Source organism: Schistocerca americana, chromosome 2 (assembly GCF_021461395.2).
Source record: "Schistocerca americana isolate TAMUIC-IGC-003095 chromosome 2, iqSchAmer2.1, whole genome shotgun sequence".
In the NCBI taxonomy this organism is placed as follows: domain Eukaryota; kingdom Metazoa; phylum Arthropoda; class Insecta; order Orthoptera; family Acrididae; genus Schistocerca; species Schistocerca americana.
In genome coordinates this window covers 700217422-700241261 of record NC_060120.1, presented here as the reverse complement: position 1 = coordinate 700241261, position 23840 = coordinate 700217422, and the positions used below count along the sequence as shown (strand labels likewise).

General features: G+C 44.3%; 1 protein-coding gene across 1 annotated transcript in view; it reads right to left on the bottom strand.

Moving 5' to 3' along the window:
• Window positions 1–23840, bottom strand: part of LOC124594353 (rho guanine nucleotide exchange factor 12) — a 1115193-nt gene that overhangs the window by 967609 nt on the left and 123744 nt on the right. Inside the window, exon 2 of the mRNA XM_047132720.1 lies at window positions 20528–20727. Within this exon, the coding sequence (XP_046988676.1) occupies window positions 20528–20727 (200 nt within the window). The remainder of the gene's footprint in view (window positions 1–20527; window positions 20728–23840) is intronic.

Here is a 23840-nt window from a genome sequence, read left to right as displayed (position 1 = left end):
ATGGCCAGCAAATATCAAATAACTATGTATATCATGGACGCCATGTGTTACCGTAACGACTGAAGTCGACCGCAGCTGTCACAGATAATCAGGATGGTGTCTTCTGAAGGGACGCCAGTACAATTTTTGCTACAAGTTTCCGGCAAAAAGCTAATCATACTCGTAATACAGACTTGTTTTACGGAAGAGCAATATTACTTGGAAGCCAATAAACAGTAATTGTGATGAAATTACGTCAAAATATAAAATCTTATCATATAATAAAACTGGAATGCTGGTCATATTGTTTAATGCGGAACTATTTTTTCACAAAAAAATGTATTTGAAACCCATAAACCGTTATTTCTCGAGAAATTACGTCAGCGTATAAAAACTGGTGATAAAAGAGCGCATGGTCAGTTAAAACTAGAAAAATTCTAGAGTAGTCACTCACGGCAACATTTCGTTAATAAATCCACAACAACATAATTATACACAGCTATCTGTTACGAGATTTTGGTTTACAAAATGAAAATGCCACTGGATTAAGGTAAAAGAGAAAAGCAGCCATCTATTTAAAAGACATCTTCAAATAACTCGAAGGGACCTTTTTCTCGGAAGTCCACCTGTTCATTCAACAGGGTTGACGAATTATTTTTGAAATGTACAAAGATTTCTAATTCTTCCAGGGCGTTCAGGAGTAAACCTTTTGGAATAGCATGCAGAATTTAGAGGTTATGAATGACATCTCCTTCCGAATGATCATTACAATACAAATGTTGTCCAAAGACTGATTTATTACGTGCTGTACCCGGAATATGTTCGTTGAAACGTGGTGTGAAAGTATGCCCAGTTTGACCAATATATATTTTGTCAGCCACTGCAAGTTAAATTCTAAACTCCTGAACTATAATGGCGATTAATAGTATTTCCAATCACATGCTTGAGTTTATTCAAAAGCATATTTGTGGTCGAAAAGGCGAGAGTTATACCAAGTTTTCTAAATAGTTTGTTTGTTCTCTCAGATATCGTTCCCATGTACGTTATTTTTGTAAAAACTTGTTTCGTGGGTGATTGTGGCTGTTTTAACTGAATTTTCTGAAACTTATTGTCAATGACACATGGATCACAGTCATTGCTGAACGCAATTTATTTTAGAATCAATAATTCTTTTTGCACCTGTTCTGCAGATAACGGCAGTTTAACTATCCCGTTCAGCATTGATGAGGAAAAAGCTTTCTTAAGTTTTGTGGGGTGACACAAATTGGTATTATGATGACATCAGTCGTAGTTGGTTTCCTAAAAACATCAAATACATGTTTACCATTGTTATTGGAAATAGTTAAGTCTAAAAGATTGATGGTCCCTTCTTATTCATGCTCAACGGGTGACCTTCAATTCTGGATGCAAATCATTTAAAGAATTCATGACACTATTAATTTCTTCTTTAGAGCCATCCTATAACAGTACAGTGTCGTCCACATAAAGTTTATAATAAATTACTTTAATGTATATATATGGGTTGTCCATAAAAAATTTGTTTCAGTATCACTGACGACGACGTCTGTCATATTAATAATTTTTAAATGATCTTATTAACCATCTGTTCTGTCCTATAGGCACTACTTTATTTATAATTATTCACTTTTACATAAACTGTATCTTCAAATGATACGTTATTTAAGTAAATCGTTGATGATGTACAGCACAAACAAACACACCCTAGCCTGATCTATATAACGCGATGCTACCTAGCCAACAGCAGCAGTTTCAGCGACTGAAGTCTACTGATTTTTCTGCACATCGTCAGCTTCAGCTGATGCGTAACGACTCTTTGCCTTTAATAAGCATAATTACTGTACTTTAAGTCACTGAATTGTTTATGTAACTAGCACCATTTCTGTCCTTCGCAGTGATATTCTGAAGATGGCCTAGGATTAGGCCGAAACAGATCATTTTAAACAAAATAACCATTGCGATCTACACTGTTTTTCACCAATTTTACAGTCTGCAGACTAGAACCTAGATATTATATTCATCCGCAGCACAGAAGCTTCTTTCGCAAGTACAGTGCTTCCAGGCTTATCAAAGGGCATCCTGTACAGGAAAAAGTAAAAGAAAGTCTTTCAGTCCACAGCAAACAGCAGGTGAGGGGCTGGCGCCGTTTCGCAAAATCCATTGACGCCTTCCTGTAACGGAAGCGCTCGCAGCCGATAATGTGTCGCTATCGCGAAAAACAAACAGTCGGCTGTTAGGCGCGGAGCGGCTCAGTGGTTTCCTGCGAGTACCACGCGTGATCGGACGCCACTTATCGCACAGCGAAGCGATGGTGGGTGTGGGGGGGAGGGGGGGGGAGAGGACGCTGTCAACGGCGAGGCTGCGCCATTAGTTCCACACGCCGCCCAGAGATGGCGAGGCGGTGCAGGTCGCGAGCGGCGCCGCTGATTTCCTGTCGATTGCCCACTCAACAGGTGGAATGGCAGGCGCGCTTCCAGCCCAGATGCCATCACACAGCCGACCCAGCCGACTGCGAAGCGACACACAGCGCCCCTCGTCATCGAGTGTTATGCCTGACCTGTTGCGCTCCGAACTATATTCGTATCTCTCTGGCAACCTCTTTTATTTACACGTACATTTTTCTTACTATTCCAGCATCGACGCTCCCGACGTAAGATCTCTTTAGACATAATTACATTATATGCAGTACTGTCAACGTAATGGAAGGCTTTTATTTTCTCGTTCCTCTGTCGCGAACGGTATGAAGCACCAAAAAACTTACTGTCGATATTTAAAGTCAATTATTGTTATTGTTGTTTTCATTTAGGTTACTAACACTACTAACAGGGCATTAGCAACCAAGCACATGGATAATAGAACAACACCACAAGCCACTGCATGGTGTGTGACGGACAATATGAAGTGTACCATCATTCTGCATGGCACTGAATTTGACCCTCCTGAATGTATGGATTCCGTATTTGCAAGGCTGTTGTGGAATGTCAACCAACGCGAGCAACGACAGGGATCGATAAACACCAATATCGATGCGCCATGATTCTGCCGCTGCCGAATTTAGACGTCGGCTGGTAGACGTTACTCTTCCCAACACAATGCCTAACATGCATCTACTCGCAAACAACCAACAACGAAATGCAATTTCGGAATGGCGAACCTATTGCGTGTTATATGTATTTCTTTAAACTCAGAATGTATATACCGTTACTCCAGGTTGCGCTCAAGCACTAATGATTTGCATACCCAAGGCTACAGTACGCATCATGCCGATTTGACGTCTGCTGCATTTGTCTCCATGGTTTTGAAATTTTAAGGGCCGATGGTGTAGACTCAAATGGACCCTAGTTCGAAGGTAGCGTCCGGTAAGTGAGCATCTGTATTAAGAATAAAAATTTCAATCATCAGTTCCAATTCTTTTGTTTTACGTTTTGTACATATTACTTTTCGCAGGAATGAAATACATGTTAAGCTGATCACACCGTAATGTTACAGTTCAACAACGGCAATCAATCGTACTTTATTGCGTTATGACAAGTAGTTTCTTAGTAACGTGACAAGTTTCGTTCATTTTGTTGGTTTCTTGAACTTTTTGAAAATACCTATATTAGGAGATGTGGCATCGTCGTGACAGGAAAAATAAATACTTACGTACTCAATATGACAAGAATGTCAAATATATATCGTAATTTCTCTCGTAATAACGACCACCTGTCATAGCAAATGAATCACGACGACATAGTCGGTGATGGTTATGATCTGAAACCGTGAAGACAACGACCAGCAACGCAAATCTACGTGAGTTTTGCACGCTGAGTACTGTTACGCCAAGGCAAGCTATATACTACAGGTCCACGGAAGATGCTGAGACACGAATAGTTCAAGTAAAGAGATTAGTCACGGTTTATTTGCCTCTTTCCCGCATCATTCTGGCACCAGCTCCCGTCAACGAAAGGGGTTTCCACTGACTGCTGCAATCTGTTACACTGAAATTGTCTCCTTTTGCACATTTTGTTACCTCAAAGGTACTCTGGTTCTCCGATGACAGGCATATAAGTATGCAATACTTCTTGAATAAAAGCTGAAAATTGAAATTATTTCACGAAACGCCCCCACAGTCAACAACAGTATATAAAAATCAAGAATGACATCTGCATTTGTATTGCTGACAAAACAAACTACTAATTTCAGTCGCGGGATTTTACAAATAATTCAAGTAACATTAAAAAAAATCTCTATAACAGCCTGGTTCCAGATATTCAGAGGCTATATATGTGGGCTTCTATGTAACAGCAACTAGCAGAATTCAAGCTGATGGGTGGGTCGAGAGTTGTAACTTAAACACAGCCCGAAAGAGCACTGCAGGGAAAACGCATGTGAATAATTGTCCGGTACACTAATTTACCAAGCTGTTTCAAAACCGTGTACCATATTTACAATGTAGCTTGGCACTTCGCGCAGTGTGAGGCTACAAACGACTAATGACTGGTATACAATGCTACTATGCACAGTTACATAAAGTTGTCAATGAACGCAGACAAGTCAATAACGACAGCGTTCTATGGATATCTGCAGTCCCAACAATCCCCGAGAAAAATGTCGAACTACCCTCACAGGCCACAGAGCTTCGAGACTGGATTTAAGAAAAAGAAACGACGAGTTAATATGGTGGTTTCAATGCTTCAGTGTTCTACATAGTCTCCCCGCACTTGAAGGCAACGCATAGAACGTTCATGCAACCATGTGAAATTGCCGGAGAAGTCTTTCTTTGGGACGCGCCACACTGGCTTGAATGTCGGTTATGTCGCCAAAGCATTGGCCCTTCATGTGACTTTCTGCACTTTTTGGTTATGTGGTAGCTTCGTATTGATAACATCAAGTCTCGTCATCTCTGATGATTTTTTTCGCGAAAAGAATTGTTTGGGTTTTGATTTTCAAAGAAGGTGTCCCGGCGTCGTCGTTTTTGTTCGGGAGTCGAGGTGTGCGGGACAAACTTTCCACACACTTTCCTCTTCTTCAAAATATTCGGAGAATGTCTTGAGCACTCGATTTTGAGATGTTGTTCCATTGCGATTTGTAACACATCAACGTTGACACACTACGTCCTCACGTCCACTACTTAACACTACGTGCTCACAACTGAATGGTCGACTGCGCCTCTGTTTCTTACAGTTGTTACTTTAAGCTGTTCCGCAGTTATTGCGGCGACCGCACAATAACCCTGGGTTCGATGTGGGGGGGGGGGGGGGGGCAGTGGGATGGGTGGACTGCTGTGGCCTGTTGCGGGGTTGTGAACCACTGGTTACGGCAGGATGGAGCCTCTCCACCGTTTCTATGTCCCCGGTTTTATGCGATACAATACAATATTTTGGTTATAGAATACAGATCAGAAGAATATATTACCGTCGCAAGAAAAAGTGATGAATAATGAGAGCAGGTGAGATGCCACATAGACCTGTCACAGAAATAAAAAACCACAAATAGAAGGACCAAAATTATGTTATAACAAAGAAATTCAAGAGTGAAAACTTTCAAAACGGAACGCGAAAGTCATAACATGGGATACTTGTGTAGAAGAAATAGGAGGTACGTACGTCTGGGGGTCCCTTTCTTACACCTCGCTGTTGCAAAAAGACGTTACACCACGACGCACACACAAATCTGAATACAATGAACAGAGACATCAATGCCCGGACAGGCAATTTATAATTTTGTGAGGGGGAAAAATGGTGGGGCACGAGAGAGATTCGAACACATATCTCCCCCGTCGCAGTCCAACACCGTGACTACATAACCACTACGCCGTGGCTCTTTAAATTCAATCGATGCTGCCCATCTTCAGCTTGGACCGTTAATTGTTTCTATTTTGCTTTTCTTTTCACTGTTCCGTACGCCTTCTTCCTGTTTTCATGCTTGATATGTGTCCAATTTTTGAAGAGCTATAAACTGGACGATCGTACCACTAAATCTGAGCAGAGTGCGATGGGGAGTTTCCCTTGTTAGTAGCGCTGCATGCTTGGCGGCAGCAGTCAGTGCGGACCACAGCGGTGCTGCCGCTGCTGGAGTACTGGTTATTCTTCAAGTTTTACTGTTCCTGTTAAAACATGCTGATAAAACGAACAACGGACTACACCAGTGGTTCCCAACCCCCCCCCCCCCCCCCCCTCTCTTCCCCACATTGTCACCAACTTTAGCACCTAAGCTTCTCTTGGAACCCTTCTCATCTAAATTTACGTGATTACTCTGATATTCGCAATAAAGTGCCTGGTAGAGGGTTCAATGCACCACCTTCAAGCTGTCTTTCTACCGTTCCACTTCCGGACGACACGCGGGAAAAACGAGCACTTAAATTTTTCTGTGGGAGCCCTGATTTATCTCATTTTATCGTGATGATAATTTTTCGCTATGTAGGTGGGTGCCAACAGATTGTTTTCGCAATCGGAGGGGAAAGTAAGTGATTGAAATTTCATGAGAAGATCCCGTCGCAACGAAAAACGCCTTTGTTTTAATGATTGTCACTCCAATTCACGTATCATGTCTGTGACACTATGTCCCCTATTTCGCAATAGTACAAAACGAGTTGCCCTTCTTTGTACTTTTTCGATGTCATCAGTCAGTCCCACCTGATGCGGATCCCACACCGCACAGCAGTACTCCAAAATAGGGCGGACAAGCGTTGTGTAATTAGTCTCTTTAGTAGACCTGTTGCACCTTCTAAGTGTTCTGCCAATGAATCGCAGTCTTTGGTTTGCTCTACCCACAACATTATCTATCTGATCGTTTCAATTTAGGTTACTTGTAATTGTAATCCCTAAGTATTTAGTTGAATTTACAGCCTTCAGATTTGTGTGACTTATCGCGTAATCGAAATTTAGCTGATTTCTTTTAGTACTCATGTGAATAACTGCACACTTTTCTTTATTCAGGGTCAACTGCCACTTTTCGCACCATACAGATATCTTATCTAAATCATTTTGCAAGTCGTTTTGATCTTCTGATGACTTTACAAGACGGTAAATGACAGCATCATCTGCCAACAATCTGAGACGGCTACTCAGATTGTCTCCTATGTCGTTAATATAGATCAGGAACAACAGATGGCCTGTAACACTTCCTTGGGGAACGCCGGATATTACTTCTGTTTTACTCGATGACTTTCCGTCTATTACTACGAACGGCGACCTTTCTGACAGGAAACAACGAATCCAGTCGCACAACTGAGGCGACACTCCGTAGGCACGCAGTTTGATTAGAAGACGCTTGTGAGTAACGGTGTCGAAAGCCTTCTGGAAATCTAAAAATATGGAATCAATTTGACATCCCCTGTCGATAGCATTTATTACTTCATGAGTATAAAGAGCCAGTTGTGTTTCACAAGAAGGATAATTTCTGAATCCGTGCTGACTATATGTCAATAAATCGCTTTCTTCGAGGTACTTCATAGTGTTCGAAAAAAGTATATGTTCTAAAACCCTACTGCAAATCGACGTTCGTGATATAGGCCTGTAATTCAGCGGATTACTCCTACTTCCCTTTTTGAGTATTGGTGTGACTTGAGCAATTTTCCCGTCTTTAGGTACTTTTACTTTTAAAATGATGAAAGACAGACAGACAGACAGAGAGAGAGAGAGAGAGAGAGAGAGAGAGAGAGAGAGAGAGAATGACGAAGGAATTCGTGGTGCATTGCAAGTGCAACCCACAACTCCTTCTCAGAAAAGAAAGCTAACTATCCACAGTGAGAGTACACACTTGTTACAAAACATGCTTCCCCTGCATTACTCCACTCCACTGCGGCACTTGGTTGATCTCCACACTGCAACCCCATTTAAAATAAAACAAGTTCAGACGTGTGCGCTATACTTACTGCCCGTAAATCACTTTATTGCTGCGCTCCTTACTTCTGAAATGGCGGAAATTGGACGGCTACAGCTTGTTAATGCTTTGTTCCTAACCACTCCAATAAAAATAATACGAGTAATAATAAAAAACTGTGTACAGCACTGCAGTAGCCCTTATGTAGTTACTGTTGTGTCGTGCTGTCAATTAATTCATTTATTTGTTTCGAAGAGAATACTGAAGCAATTTCTGGACTACTGCAGGTACTATCTACAACTTGGAGACGACATTTTTTGAGATATTTGGTATTTGTTACGCATATGTCTCACTTTTATCATCATTGATGTACGAGACAAAGCACAACCTCTTATGTGTGTAATGGGTGGACTTTTAAGGAAAGTGTAACCTCCACCACATTAATTCTACAAATTGAAAAAAGTAATTATTGATAACTTATGCAGGGTGATTTTTTCCCACCGTGTACAAACTCTAGTGACTGATCGATGAGAGAATACGGAATAAAAATATCTAATGAACTTAAGTCCGGAAATGCATGGGTTCCATGCTAGAGAACATTTATTGAATTATAGTATTTTGTTACAGAGCCTGCGGTCTAATACGCGTTGTACCATGCACCCACAGTTACAGTATGCATGGTTTCCTCCTACAGGAAGGTACTGCTCCTCATACTTCATGTCCTAGCGACCTATCCTGCCACAGTAATTGGTAATGTTGTGTCCGATTCAGTTCTCTTACTGAAACACCTTTTAGAGGATGTGAAACAGCGTTGTACACAATGGTTCCGTATTCGAATCGAGAGCTTGCCGAAGTGGAGTTTACTTACGGAAAGGCAAAATGGTAACGGGCGGCGAGCAGCAAGGTCGTACCAGGCGACCTATCCCCGCCGACAACTATCACAGCATTCAGTGTTTGCAACAGTGTTTCGCCGTTTGCGTGAGACAGGGTCATTCCAGGAAGCAGGAAATCATGAAGGACGTACCCGAAATGTTCGGGCACAAGACTTGGAGGAAAATGTGATTAACACTATGGAAGGCGACCGCCGTGTCAATATCACGCAGTTGGCCGGCCAGCTCAGAGTAAGCCGGACGACCGTGTGGAACATTCCCCATGACAACTGTTACCACCCTTATCACTTACAGCGTGTGCAGGGCTTACCAGTGACAGGCTTTCCACACCAGGAGCAGTTTTATCACTGGTTTCTTCACCAGGCAACCACTATTCCGGGATTTGCGTCATCCATCCTATTCACAGATGAGGCCACCTTTACTCGGAGTGGTACCTTCAGCTTTCACGACCGTTATCTGCGGGATAGTATGCAGAACGTTTATGATATGGTGACAGAGAATCATCAGCATCGGTGCAGCCGGAATGTGTGGGCCGGGATAATTGGCGGCCGTATTTTGGGACCAGTCTTCTTTCCACGTCGCCTAACAGGCCTTAACTATCGGCGTTTCTAGCGGGTGACTATGCCTCCCCTACTGGAAGAAGTGCCACTGATGATCCGAAGGGTTATGTGGCTGCTACATGTTGGTGCTCCAGTCCTCTTCGCCGTTAACGTCCGGACGCATCTCAATCGTGTCTTCCCTGGTCGATGGGTCGTGCGAGGAGTCAAGTTGCACGGCCTGCTCGTTCACCGGATCTCAACCCGCGCGATTTCTGGTTATACGGCCATCTCAAATGTATCGTGTATATAGAGCCCATTCCAGATGTGGAGACACTGGAGAAGCGTATTCATGCTGCCTTTGACACCGTTCGAATGTAGCCTGGCCGATGTGAACGTGTGAGACAGAAGTTGGCACAGCGCGTACACGCATGCGGTGAGGCACATGGAAACAATTTTCAACACATACTGTAACTGTGGCTGCATGGTACAGCGCTTATTAGACCACCGCAGTCTCTGTCAGAATGTATGATTGAATAAATGGCCTCTAGCATGGAAACCATGCATTTCCGGACGTAAGATCATTAGACCTTATTTGTTCCTTATCCTCTAGTCGATCAATCCCTACAGTACGTACACGGTCGAAAAAAATCACCCTGTATAAACAACATAAGAGTCTTTCAAAACTGTCACAATAGTAATGATCTTTTGAAAATAATTTAGCTTCGTGACTCAAACAGAATCGAATCGTTTAGTTACAAAAGAAATTCGATATACTGCACTGTTTCATAGTTTATTAGCACTGAAATTAGCCAATCAGGACGTAGGGCGCGCAAATTCAAGCGGCCTGCCAGATGCAAGTAGTGTCAGTTATTCTCACAACATGGATGATAGTGCACGAGACAGCTCAGACTTTGGCTCAGCTTCGATCCGTACTACAGTCCCATGTCCAGTTTTTGTATCGCTATCTTGTTCGGTTTTAGGGAACCAAACGACGTCGTCTTGGCGGGCCACTTGAATCTGCACGCAAAGCGGCCTGATTGGCTAACTTCAGCTTATTGAATTTTTTCTTAACAATTATTTCTGCTGCGCGGGATTAGCCGAGCGGTCTGGGGCGCTGCAGTCATGGACTGTGCGGCTGGTCCCGGCGGAGGTTCGAGTCCTCCCTCGGGTGTGTGTGTGTGTGTGTGTGTGTGTGTGTGTGTGTGTGTGTGTGTGTGTGCTGTGTGTGTTTGTCCTTAAGATAATTTAGGTTAAGTAGTGTGTAAGCTTAGGGACTGATGACCTTAGCAGTTAAGTCCCATAAGATTTCACACACATTTGAACATTTGAATTATTTCTCAGCAAAATCTAACGTGCAACACTCTTAGAAGGTTTTCAGATAGTTTCTGACCACTCTGTATACAGACAGATTCGGATTAGTTCGTATTGTACAGCTAGCAGGCTGCTGCCGCCATCAAACCAGCGGGAGGGAGATTAGTGTTGTCGGATTCCTCCGCGTTCTCACTTCCGCTGCGCGAAGCACTGTCATTGCCAGTTCTGAAATACGAAACTTTTCCATGGGCGGGAATTTCGCATATTTCAAGAAGTAGCATGTCTGTGGCCCTAATAATAACTGAGAACTGATTTTTCGTGTGTTTTGACACTACATACATGTGTACCATAAGTAAATTTCAGATTTTTACTTTTTTTGTCACGAAATGGAAACTTTAAAGTAGGTTTCTACGGTCAGTATGAGCGGACCGCTATGGGAGGTTCTGCAGCGAGTAGTAGTCGCGATCATGTCGCAGTTTTGTAGATTAGACGTCACACGTAAAGTAATATAAATCAAACTATACGAGGAAAGTGCTGTCCATGCAACAATCTTTGTGGGAATTTGGGAGGGGTTTTCCAGCTGCGACATTTGCCTTACAAACAAGGGAAACCTGACGGAGACCTTGGTCGGAACCGACGTCATCATGAAAGCCTAGTGTATGTGCGTGAGTATACACAGGCTCACATGTGCAGTGCACTTACGACGATGCTCTGATAGATCTGGTAAAAAAGCAAGAAAAAATGTTTGTTTCTTAGACAGTTCACCTTACTTCCCGACACAGTCTCCTTTCACGGATATAAACTTGGTCCAACGATCCTCCAGCTTTCTCGTCCCATCGGATAAACAGGTTCTGTCAAACTGCGCAAAATACTCGTTGGCTGCAACCATCACTTCCTCATTTGGTGATACCTTCTTCCCAGCAAGCCGAAGTTTCATGTTAGGGAATAGGCAGAAGTTACATGGGGCTAAGTTTGGTGAATACGGTGGATGAAGCACCAGTTCAAATCCCAATTAACGCATTGTCGCCATTATTATCGCTTATATGTGGAGTGGTGCAGTATCCTATTGAAAGAACACTTTTTTGCGTGCCGATCTTGGTCTTCTTCCAGCCAACTCAAGTTTCAAACAATCCAACAATGAAACGTAATAGGGTACTGTTATGTCTCTGTCTTTCTCCAAGTAATTTATGATGATTACTCCTTGGAAACCTCAAAAACAGTGACCATCACTTTACAAGGAGACGAAATAGCCTTTGCCTTCTCTGGTGTCTTTCCAGCAGCATTTGTCCACTGTTCTGACTGCCGTTTCCAGTCTGGTGTGTAATGATGGGATTAGATTTCATCATCAGTCACAAATCGTCCAAAAAGTCTTGCGGATTGCGATAAAACGTCGCCACATGTCGTATAGAAATACTGTTTCGGATGGGCTTATGGTCGACTGAGTAATCGCAGCACTCACTTCTCCCACAGCTTCTTCATAGCCAGTTCTCCCTGCAGAGTATTAGGCAATCGCTCAAGTTTGAGATGACTACAGTCTCTGCAATCTCACGAATTTTCATTTGACGGACCTGCATTATCACATCGTGGATTTTGTCGATATCACCTAGGCAGTCACCTCAATTGGACGGCCTGAGGGCTCTTCTTCTTCTGTCCTTATCTGGACCACATTTAAACTCATTAACACTAACGTAAATTGTCTTCAATGTTGGTGCAGAGTCCGCGTGAACTTCATCCAATTTTGTTTTGATTTGCGTTGCAGTCCAACCTTTCAAGTGAAAATGCTTAAAAACAGCATGAAGCTCTGCTTCAGACTGGCCAATTCGGACGGCTGTCAACGATAAACTGTCCGCTGTACATTGTTGAAATGCTTGGACTAATGACGCTTAACAAACACGCAAGCGCAGCACAAATGTTAAATTCTTCAACAGAAATTTACCGAAATTATCAGACTACACTCCATGTCGCAAGTGAACAACATGCAACGGCACAGTGCGAGCGCAGTATTTTACTTGGCTGTGCTGCAGAACGAGAGAGGAGACGCGCGGCACGTTCCGCAACCCGAGAAGAGCCGGCATATCGCGGCGCGGCGCGGCGCGGCGCAGCAGTCGGCAGGGCGAGGCGCAGCGCCAGGCTACCAGCCAGCCGGCCGCAATGACCTCACGCGTCAAAGCGCCACGCCGCCACCGACACCACACGCTGCTCTGCCGCTCCTGTCTCACTACTTCTGGCCTACGCCCAATTTAAATTGCACGGCGGAAGTTTATTACGCCAAGCGCCCGACCTACACAAACGTCGACTCCGAAGCTGTACAATGGTTCAAAAGCATCCAAACTACAACGGTCAAAAATAAATGTTGCATACTGCCGAAACTTTAATATTGAACGTTCTCACCCAGAAACACGTTGTGATGTCAATACATTGGTTTATCTGTAGTGTCAATACAGCGGAAACAATCCGTTTTATACCGTGAGGGTGGAGTATTTGCACAGTCTGTGGCAACAGTGTCATCTGTAAACATTGCAGTACTGGTGCTGTGTGTCATTACGGGAGTTCTGTTGCTTCAGTATGGTTCGGAAAACAATAACGTGCAGGGAATGAGACTGGTCAATACAGCAGGGAATGTCGCTGTGAGTCAAAGTGGTGTGTGTAGAATCTGAAATAAGCTTCTGGCGACAGGGTCAATGGAGGCTCCTCACAGAAATGACAGCGGAAGAAAAACTTCAGGACCGGTACCTCCGTATAACAGCAAGCAGAAACCATACAGTCTACGGCGGCAGCTCCGAACAGCTACAGGAGTGCAGGTGTCGACACAGACGATACGAAATAGGTTCCACGAGCAGGGATTAAGTGCCAGAAGACGTCTCGACGCTCCTCCTCTAAATCGGGTGTGGAGTCGGGCTCGTGTCGCATGAGTACGACACTACTATTTGTGGACGGAGCAGCAGTGAGAGAGAACGTTCTTTTCTGACGAGCCTCACATCAGTCTCCACCCTGACAATACTGATATTCGTGTGTGGAGGCAACGAGGACAACGTTTACATTCCTAAATTATCTTACGCCGCCACCCTCATCAAAGCGGTTCAGTCATGTTTTGAGGTAGAATCATGTAGGTCGCAGGGCACCCCTTGTGCCAATATATGGGAGTACGACTGGTGTGAAGTATAGAAACGATACCCTTGCACGCACTATTGCTCCATTCGGTGAACATATCGGGGCGAGATACACGCTGAGGAATGACAACGCACGCCTCCATCGTCACAGTCTAGTGAACACCTTGTCAGCGGAGCACAGAATCAGTCGGATAAAATGGCCTAGTCCTGTCCCACCAAAGACCTTACAGGGCATCATACAGGTCGCTGGGGACCAAATAGACAATTTGATGAGAAGTGTGTCCAACCGTACACCAGACTGTCTCCACGTACGAAGAGGACCAGATAGTATAGAAACAATGTTTTACGCAAGATGACAGTGGGAAGAAACTGTAACGTTTGCAGTTGAATATTTTACAAGGTTTTGTTTTTGCTTATGTTTAGCAAGTTTCTTTATTTTTGTTTCCTATGACTGTACCTAACAGAACCAAATCAGTTTTTCTTTCGCATTACGTCCACTACCGACAACAAAGCAATATACAACATTTATACAACATTTATACATCACTGTATTTAAATGTACATTTTTATTCCGCAAGCCACCGTACGCTCTGCGCTGGAGGATACATAAACTGCTCAGAAAATCCTTTTGCACCACCTGCATACTTGCGAAAATATTTCGGCTTACAAGTGAAACATACACCCAGGAGTTCACCGATTTTGCTCATCTTTCATAAGGTTACATTATGTAGTTAGATGTAAAAAATGCTACTATATTTCGTTGCGCTTTTGATGCGTGCTGGCCTTAAAAAAAAGTGAAACAACTTGCTCTCAAGGAAGAAAAGATGCTCAGTTGGGCATCTGGACTAACGCTGCAAGATCATGTCACAACTGAAGTTATATTGAGTAGCACCAATAGTAACCAAAATGAAAGGAAGACGCCTACGATGATATCGGCATATTCTTACAGCAGACGTAACAGTGACAAAGGCTGCGGCGCCGTTGATCTAGGTTCTGTTACCCACTTCTTTGCACACCAGACTTCTGATGGGAGGGGGAGAGGGAGGGTTAGTAGGGGTGTCTTACTGTTGTTTGTTACGGCCGCCTAGAAGCGTGTGTGTGTGAGTGAGAGAGAGAGAGAGAGAGAGACAGAGAGAGAGAGAGAGAGAGAGAGAGAGAGAGAGAGAGAGAGAGAGAGGAGAGAAAGGGGGGGGGGGAGTAAAATGTACTTTGTCGAATGTTTTGGCAATGGGTATCAAGATGCCATGTATTCTAAGTAACTAAAACCTTAGTGATCTTCACGTCTCGTCCACATTTCATTGACTTATACCTCCCACGAACTATGGACCTTGCCGTTGGCGAAGAGGCTTCCGTGCCTCAGTGATGCAGATAGCCATTGTCCCAGTCAGCATTGTCAAAAGCTTGCTCTAAGTCTACAAATTCTATAAACATAGGTTTGCCTTTCCTTCACCTACCTTCTAAGAAAAGACGTGGGGTCAGTATTGCCTTGTTTGTACCTACAAAGGGGTATCTGTTGAGAGGCCAGACAAATGTGTGGTTCCTGAAGAAGAGCAGCAGCAGCAGCCTTTTCAGTAGTTGTAGGGGCAACAGTGGACGATTGACTGATCTGGCCTTGTAACATCAACCGAAACGACCTTCTTGTGCTGCTACTGCGAACGCCTGAAAGCAAGGGGAAACTACCGCCGCTTCTCTAAATATTCTCAATAGTATTCCTGGCAAAGGCCATCGCCTTCCCTCCAGGCATTCCCCTTTCAGTTTCCGAAGCATCTCCATAAAACTTAGGCGTTGTTCGAACCTGTCTGAAACAAATATGAATTTCTCCAATGTCTTCGTTTAATCCGACAGGGAATATGGCGTACTAGCGTCCCATATGCGGTCTCCTTTACAGATGAAACACGCCTTCCTAAAATTCTCCCACTAAACCGAAGTCGACGATTCGCCTTCACTACCTCAACCCTCCCATGCTCGTTCCATTTCATATCGCTTTGCAACGTTACGCCCAGGCATTTAAAAGACGCGACTTTGTGGAGCTGGACACTATTAAAGGTGTATCCGAAAATAATCTGCATGAAATTATATTTTTCTACATTTAAAGCCAGCTTCCGTTCATCACAACTAGTGGAAATTTTGTTTAAGTCATCTTGTTATGATCCTACAGTTACTCAACTTTAGACACATCCAAGGCTCACGTCTTTTATTTCTTTTTTCAAGATGTCAATTGTGGTTTTATGTGACAATAAATATAAGGTGTATGTTTAAAGCTTTTAACCCGTTTCGCGCGTTTTTTTTTTTTCTGACTCGCCAGATTATCCATATGACTTACGGTCCCACCTAGTGCGGCCAAAGGTGGGTTCACTGTACTTGTCAAGATGTACTGAAGAAGTCCAACCGGTAGCAGTGTCAGAGACAAGAAAATGATCGCGATGGCCACAGTTTAAATGGCGCAGCCTGCCAAAAACTGGCCCGCCCCGCCACGCGGGGCAGCGAGCGGTCAGTTGGGATGCGGCCGGCATCGCGCCACTCCCACGCGGGTGCGCCCACCCAAGCACATTAAGGATTCACTGGCCGGTTCCCAGGGCCCGTTATACACTCCGCGCTGCATATCCGCAGGTGCCAGCAGGCATGCGCCACATCAACAACCCACAGCACAGTCCGGAAATACCACCACACCACAGTATGCAGCTGCAGTCCTAAAAGCTGAACTAAAATTTTAGAAATACGGTGTCTGAACAATTAACGTCCAAATAAGAGTGATCCCACTCGATGATATAACTAACTACTGAACTCATTCCATAGCTCATTGAGAAATGACAACCCTTTAAGTAAGAAAGGCTACATAACAGAGACGACACTGACTCTTCATGAACCCATACACATTACAAAAATGTGTGTGTGTGTGTGTGTGTGTGTGTGTGTGTGTGTGTGTGTGTTTTCCACATCTCCTGTTAAACCACTGGACCGATTTCCACCAACACACGATCGCTGTGGGGGTAACAACCAACTACCTGTCATGGTTCAGGGGATACGGCGTCATAAACAGTGCGATGCGTGAATAACTGCCGCATAATGAACGATGTTTACTTTTATCACTTCTCTGCTGCTTAACTCTATTCACAATTCATTTCGCAAACAGTATCCATATATGCCGATAAATACACCTACAAAATTATATCATACAACCAAACAAAGCTCAGGATATGTGACGTCATAGACACTGCTATGCCTGAAAAATGGTGCATCGTACATGAAGTTTTAATACATTTATTCTTTAGTACTACAACACTTCTGAAGTCGAGTCAACTGAAGGAAATCCCTAACACCCACCAGCGCTTTTGACAGCTTTAAACCGCGAAACGCAAACGGCTGTAGCCGAAAACGATAGCCGTCTATAGACCTATGAAGAAGCGTTACCATACAGACGTTTACAAAATCGTGTTGCAGACACGCAAAGCAGCTGTACTTATATATATGTACATTGTGCATAGTTCTTTGTACAACTGTTTCGTAATTTCAAAGGGGTTTTCGAAGGATTTTTTCTCGAATACATGGAAATGAAATTTTTTTCGATATTGTTCTACTAACACAGTTCATTTCTTGTTTCCGTTTCTAACAGAAAGTTGACAAAATGAATATCCGGGAAACGGCGGGTTGGTCAGGCAATAATACATATAATATGGCTCTTCTAAATCACTGCAAGAAAGGATTTTACGCAGTAGGAACATATTAACATCAAGGAGCACTCCCACATTTATAAAATAGGGTACCGGTATGTAACTGTAGCGACTCAAACACAAAAAAAGATACCAAACCTACTGATGTATCGTAAATCGACACAGAGGCCATAGAATTTTTATCTTAATCACCCAGCAAATCTCGATGAACAACGTGTCAAACTTCATTGATGATTTTGTAACATAAAGAGTCCCACACTCAAGGAAATGAGTATTGGGGAGCAGACGCAGGAATACTGCATCGCCGTCCTGTGCAATGTCCTAGTGTAGACCGTTTCCTATTACCTTCCTCCGACCTGGTGTGAAGTGTCACGTGTCTATGCGTAGTGTGGATGACTGTGGTAAGTGTTCGTACAGTGTAGTCCCAGGTTTGTACCGTTATTAATGAAGCGAAAGGAGAGGATAAACGCGGTGCCGTCACATGGCCTACTCCTCTCGAATGACACCGAAGGACCTATGTCCAGATACGACGTACGGATCACCATCAACCGCGTCACATGCCGTCAATCATGAGACTTGCGGAGAGGTTAGGAATTTAATGCGTGACATTGGTGCAAAGACGGGTGATTAGAGACCACCATCCCTCCTCCTTTTGCCGACCAAGCACTGGAAGCGAAAATTTTTCACGACCGCGATTGAAACCGGATAATCACTAACTCGCGCGTCACCGCAGAAACGTGCATTAGTGAGTGCAGTAGCGGAGGTGGGTTGGGAGATTTCATATTCGCCCTATAAACGGTTCACTTACCATTACATTCAAGGATAGATTATGGGAAGAAGGACTGTTTGTTTGTGTTTGTCAAAGTTGTTTTATTGTTTTGAAAAACTGTTCCCGGGATTTTCCGCAGTTATTTGACGGCTTCCCGCGAGTGACTGTCTCGCGAAATACACGCGATTGTAACCATTGACTCCTCCTCTGTACGAAGTGCCAATATGTATTCCACACACTTGAGCAGCACTCCAACACAGGTCGCACAAGCGTTTTGTGAATATTTTCTTTCGTAGGAAAACTACTGTTTGCTCGTATACTGCCGTTTGCTTTATCCAGAACTATCGCTCCACCTTACATGCCCACGCATTCTTACCACTACATACAGGGACAAGTCTACTTCTTCGCCGGCCGGAGTGGCCGTGCGGTTCTAGGCGCTACAGTCTCGAACCGAGCGACCGCTACGGTCGCAGGTTCGAATCCTGCCTCTGGCATGGATGTGTGTGATGTCGTTAGGTTGGTTAGGTTTAATTAGTTCTAAGTTCTAGGCGACTGATGACCTCAGAAGTTAAGTCGCATAGTGCTCAGAGCCATTTGAACCAATCTACTTCTTCAGTGCTAATTCCTTTTTTTATTTATTATGCAGCAAACGATATCGATCTACAGTGGAACAGCTTCACACTATACTAAAATATTATAAGCTTTCAACACGTAATTTCCTGGCTGCGACTCTGTGCTAGTCGTCTCCGCTATTGTGTAGGCAAGGGACAGTTTTCGGTTGCAAGGGAAACTGAGATTTCGTCCGGCCTTAAGATGATGGAATCATCCTAAATGAGTGGTGGTCGGTGGCGACCTGGCTGATCTCACTGCGAGTAATTTTCCCGTGACGGACGGAGTTTTCCGACACCCGCTGCAGAGAAACTTCTGAAACTTCGGGCGGGAAGGAGCCCCTTATGATAAGTGCTACAAGCGGGAGCAGGAAACGGCCAATAAAAATGTCTACATTCTGCTCCTGAATATGATTGACTGGAAGGCCCAAATTTGAAAGTCCTAGTGCTTTGTGAAGCGTTCTGGAAGCTTCAGAAATCGAAGATCTGGCCGCCTGCCCTTCGCGACAGCCGTGTAGGTAGTGTCGTTTGCCCTCTGTTCTCGAGCATGTTTCTGAAATGAACAGTAGATGATCCTTCGTGATCAGTCGAGTTATTTCTTGCAGGAGAGAACATTGACAGAATCCGAAAGTGCGGTCCCATGTGCGGGCGTGGTTTTCAGGTTGAGTCATTCCTGTTTTCTAGGCGAGTGTTGTTTAGCGAGAGTGAAGACACATTATCGGCAGAGATCTCAGTGAGGTTGCGGATCCAAGTAGCTAGCTGCACGGTGGCGTTAAGTTAACGAGACAAACTTGGCAAGGTTTGCCCTGAAGCCAGTAAGTTATATTCCTTTCCGTTGTCAGTCGTGTTTTTATATGACTCTGTCCTTATTGACTTACAACTGCTTTCATGTTTTGTTGTTGTGATTATCGGCGGGAGTTGTTAGGAGCCACTTGGAGGCGGTGCATGGCGTGTTACTGGTGTACGTATGTCAGTCCGATAGTCGGATCTCGAAATATTTCTGAGAGCAGTTACATATCTACAGCATAACTTTGGAGTAGTGACAAGTTCAACCCTGTCTCGTGAGACAAAGCGAGCTTGATTTTACGTATATACTAGTAACAGAATTAATCGGATTCCTTCAATAAACGTTTCCTATTAAATCCGTGGAGCAGTAAGTCGCATAATTTACGACACACAACACCAGACAGTGCGTGGATTCTGCCCGTGGCCTCAAATATTCTGCGCGAGGCCTCAAGAGCCATTACGCGGAAGGTCGCAGAATTTCTGCGGCACGAGCTAAAGGAGCGTCTCAAACCGAGCATCACACAAAACCATTCCTTACAATATGATATACAAAACGAGCCAAAAGTCCCACGAAATTATAATTAACTTACACCACATTCGCCGTGTTATCAGACCGTTTCACGAATGTATTCTGCCTGTGGTGACTCCACTGAAAACTGCAACGCGGGGTGCTCAGTGGAAGTGTTGTGCTGTGCTGCGCCACAACCACCACAGACTACCTGCGGCTCGGAACACATCTTATTTTCTCCATGCGCTACTCTGGGAGACTTTTGACCACAAGTCAAAATAGGTTCGCGCACATTTCTTACAGTTTTTACATTACACAATGACGAAAAGGTGAGGTGCCTATCGTGCATTGGTTGCGACTCGTAAGTGGTAGATCCTTATGCTACAGCAGTGCGAAACGCTACCCCACGAAACGATTAATGTCCAATTTCCAGTGGTAAACATGATGAGATGTTATGTCTGTCAGTCAGGCTGCGGCCCTAGTAACGCTCGCCTAGTGTATGTTATGAGGTGGCGCCGCAGCGGGTACTGACCTTCGTTGACGGACTGGACGTAGACGGGCTTGTCGCCGGAGATCTTCATGCCGTAGCTGTTGTTGTCGTCCTTGGTGACGATGATGGTGACGGTGTGCGGCGGGCAGTCGCCCCCGCCGCCCCCTCCGCTGCCGGGTCGGCCGAGCTGCGCGCGCCGGAGCGAGGGGCCGTTGCTCAGCCCCGGCGACACGCCCCCTGCCCTGCAACACCACCACGCCACGTCACTCTCTTGCATCAGCATATACATGTTGTCCCGAGCACTTGTAAGACGCATCACACAAGAATGGTACGAGCCCATTTAGGACCTCCTGTGTGTAAAAACACATGAATATATATGACAGAACACATTATTTACTACAATAACTAAATTATTTACATAAATCATTTCTATGTAATAGAAAAGTTGGAAGGAAAAATTTTTTAAAATTTTTTCACTTGCAATATCGAAGCAACGAAGAGAAACACCACGCCCGGGTTCCCGGGTTAGATTCCTGGCGAGGTCAGGGATTTTCTCTGCCTCGTGATCACTGGGTGCTGTATGATGTCCTTAGGCTGGTTAGGTTTAAGTAGTTCTAAGTTCTAGGGGACTGATGACGTCACAAGTTAAGTCCCATAGTGCTCAGAGCCATTTGAACCATTTTTGAAGAGAAACAGAGATCAATGGAATGTCGATTTTAATTCCCCTTAATCCCAGTATTTGATCCCAAAAGTGCACACATCGATTACCGATTCCGGCCTATGATAACCACCTTCAAAATTTGTGAAGACAAACTGACAATCAGATCTGAAGATGTTATGACACACTGAAATTGGTAATCTACGGATGAATCTATGCCATGAAGCATTGGGATTAAAGGGACTTAAAATAAGCTCTTTAGCTTGATTTCAAACTTAGCTTCTTATATGTCAACGTCCTGGACTACAATTCCTTGTAGTATTGTAATTATCGACAACTTTATGTATTTTGCATCGTAAGGTTGTATTGTATTGTATTGTATGGAACTGGGGACAAAGAAACGACGGAGAGGCTTCGTACCCGCCGTAGCCCTCCGTGGTTCACAACCCCACAACAGGCTACAGCAGTCCACTCACCCCACCACCGCGCCACACCGAACCCAGGGTTACTGTGCGGTTCGGCCCCCAGTGAATCCCCCCAAACCCCCGGGAACGACTCACACCAGACGAGTGTAACACCAACTTTTGCGTGGTAGAGTAATGATGGTGTACGCGTACTTGGAAAAAGTGCGCAGCAATCGCCAACGTAGTGTAACTGAGGCAGAATAAGGAGAACCAGGCCGCACTCGCCGAGGCAGATCGAAAACCGCCCTAAAAACCGTCCACGGGCTGGCCTGCATACCGGACCTTCGACATTAATCCGCCGGGCGAATTCGTACTGGGAACCGGCACGCCTTCCCGCCCTGAAAACACTGCTTTAGATCGTAAGGTTAGTTACAGCGAATGTAATGAAAAAATACATGACCTTGTTGGATTTATTAAAAAGAAAAAGAGAGAGAGAGGGGGGGGGGGGGGGGGGGGGGAAGAAGGAGAGGGACAGAGCAAGTGCGCATAGGACTCGTGCACTGAGCGTTCCGTACGAATATTATAAATTATACAGAAAATTCATCTATTCCAGGTATCGAGAATCTTGACGATTTTTGCCAGTGCCACATATGAAGTACTGGATTCAGGGATTCCAAGACTTCCGAGAATGTATTCATTTTTAGTTCGACGTCGGATAACAAACGAAAAAAGAAATATTTTTTGTGCGACATAATTACAAATTAAGAATTTTCTATTTTTTTCCTTTACTTACACCGTGAAACATTGATTCTTGTCGAATTTCATGATTCTATATGTCAACGGGAAATATCCCGTAGGTATTGATAAGTGAGTTTTCTAGTATCAAAATATGTGACATAAATGGCTGTATCTTCAGAATGCACAGACTTAGACGCTTCCATTTTTTACACCGCCAAGAGACTGTAGACGTTAATATGTTCTACAAATTTCAACTTAATACGCCTACCCCTTCCTGGGAAATAGCGTTTTTAACGATTGGACGGACAGACAGAGAGACGGACAACAAAGTGAACCTGTAAGGGTTCCGTTTTTCCTGGTTGAGGAACGGAACCCTAAAAAGAAGCTATGAGGAAGTGATACCAAGAACGTTTGGCACCTTATGAAGATGTGGTCGCGACACGTGCAAACGCTCGTAATGGCATGTCCTCCCGACGCTTTCAATATTCGCCGAAGTTGCAGCGTAACTGTATAGCAAGCAACTGCGTCCTTACGTGCGTTCATAAGTCTGACGTGGCGTAAACATTCGTGGCAGCCCTCTCAAAAATTTACGAGCTCTCCAAATGGATGAAAATGAACAACAATTAATTTACAACGGCATGTACAGTGATCGAGAGAAAGCTTCCTAATAACACAGAGTAGGAGGACTGAGTGCCATCTTAAGGTCTTCCTTGTTTTATACAACCGACAATATATAGTGGAACACTCTGGAGAGGATCTAATCAGTTCCTACCGTCGCCATGATGAATGGCAACCCGGAGGGCGTCTATGGCGTGTTACAGTCAACGCACGCCACAGAACACAAAACAGGTATTCAGTGTCGTCCAATTTAATTGTAACCTGCAAAATAAAAAAAAATCTAGAAGAGGCGACTCGATAACGGGTAAGTGCGGAACTTATGGGCAACGTAGTAACTGTGAGGACTTATGTTACCTAATTAGCAAGTTTTTACGCTTGTTGCAAAAATTTCATCGCAATTCGTGCGCTTCTCTTTAAGGCACCGTCTACTTACATAGTATTTAGAGTGGTTTACGGTCCGCAAATGGTCTTGTTTGTCACACATTATACTTCAGTAGACTTTTTCTTTTCGCACGTCGTCGTTCTCAGTTCCGCCAGAGAGGTACTGTTTCCCTCGTCCGCGCTTCGCTGCTCCACAACAGACGTGGTGTAGACGCGAACCTCAGACAGCTGAATCCTTAAGAAGGCCACTAAACGGCTCTTAGTCGCCGTCTAACGGCACGTCCAGCACTTGAGGCGCTTCGCTGACATTTTTCACTTGGAGTGTAGGATTGCACACACGTAACGCCCGGCGGAATCTCTACAAACCCGAGCAGGAACCCGGGAGGGGAGGGGGAACATGAAACAATCCATCACTCCTAGTTGCCGAAGACGACCCTGTAGTAGGTGAGTTCTATTCATCATTGGATCAGTTTTACATCGGTACCGGGCATATTATAGTGTTACAGATTGAGAAAAAAAACACACACACACACATTATATATATATGTGTTTACAT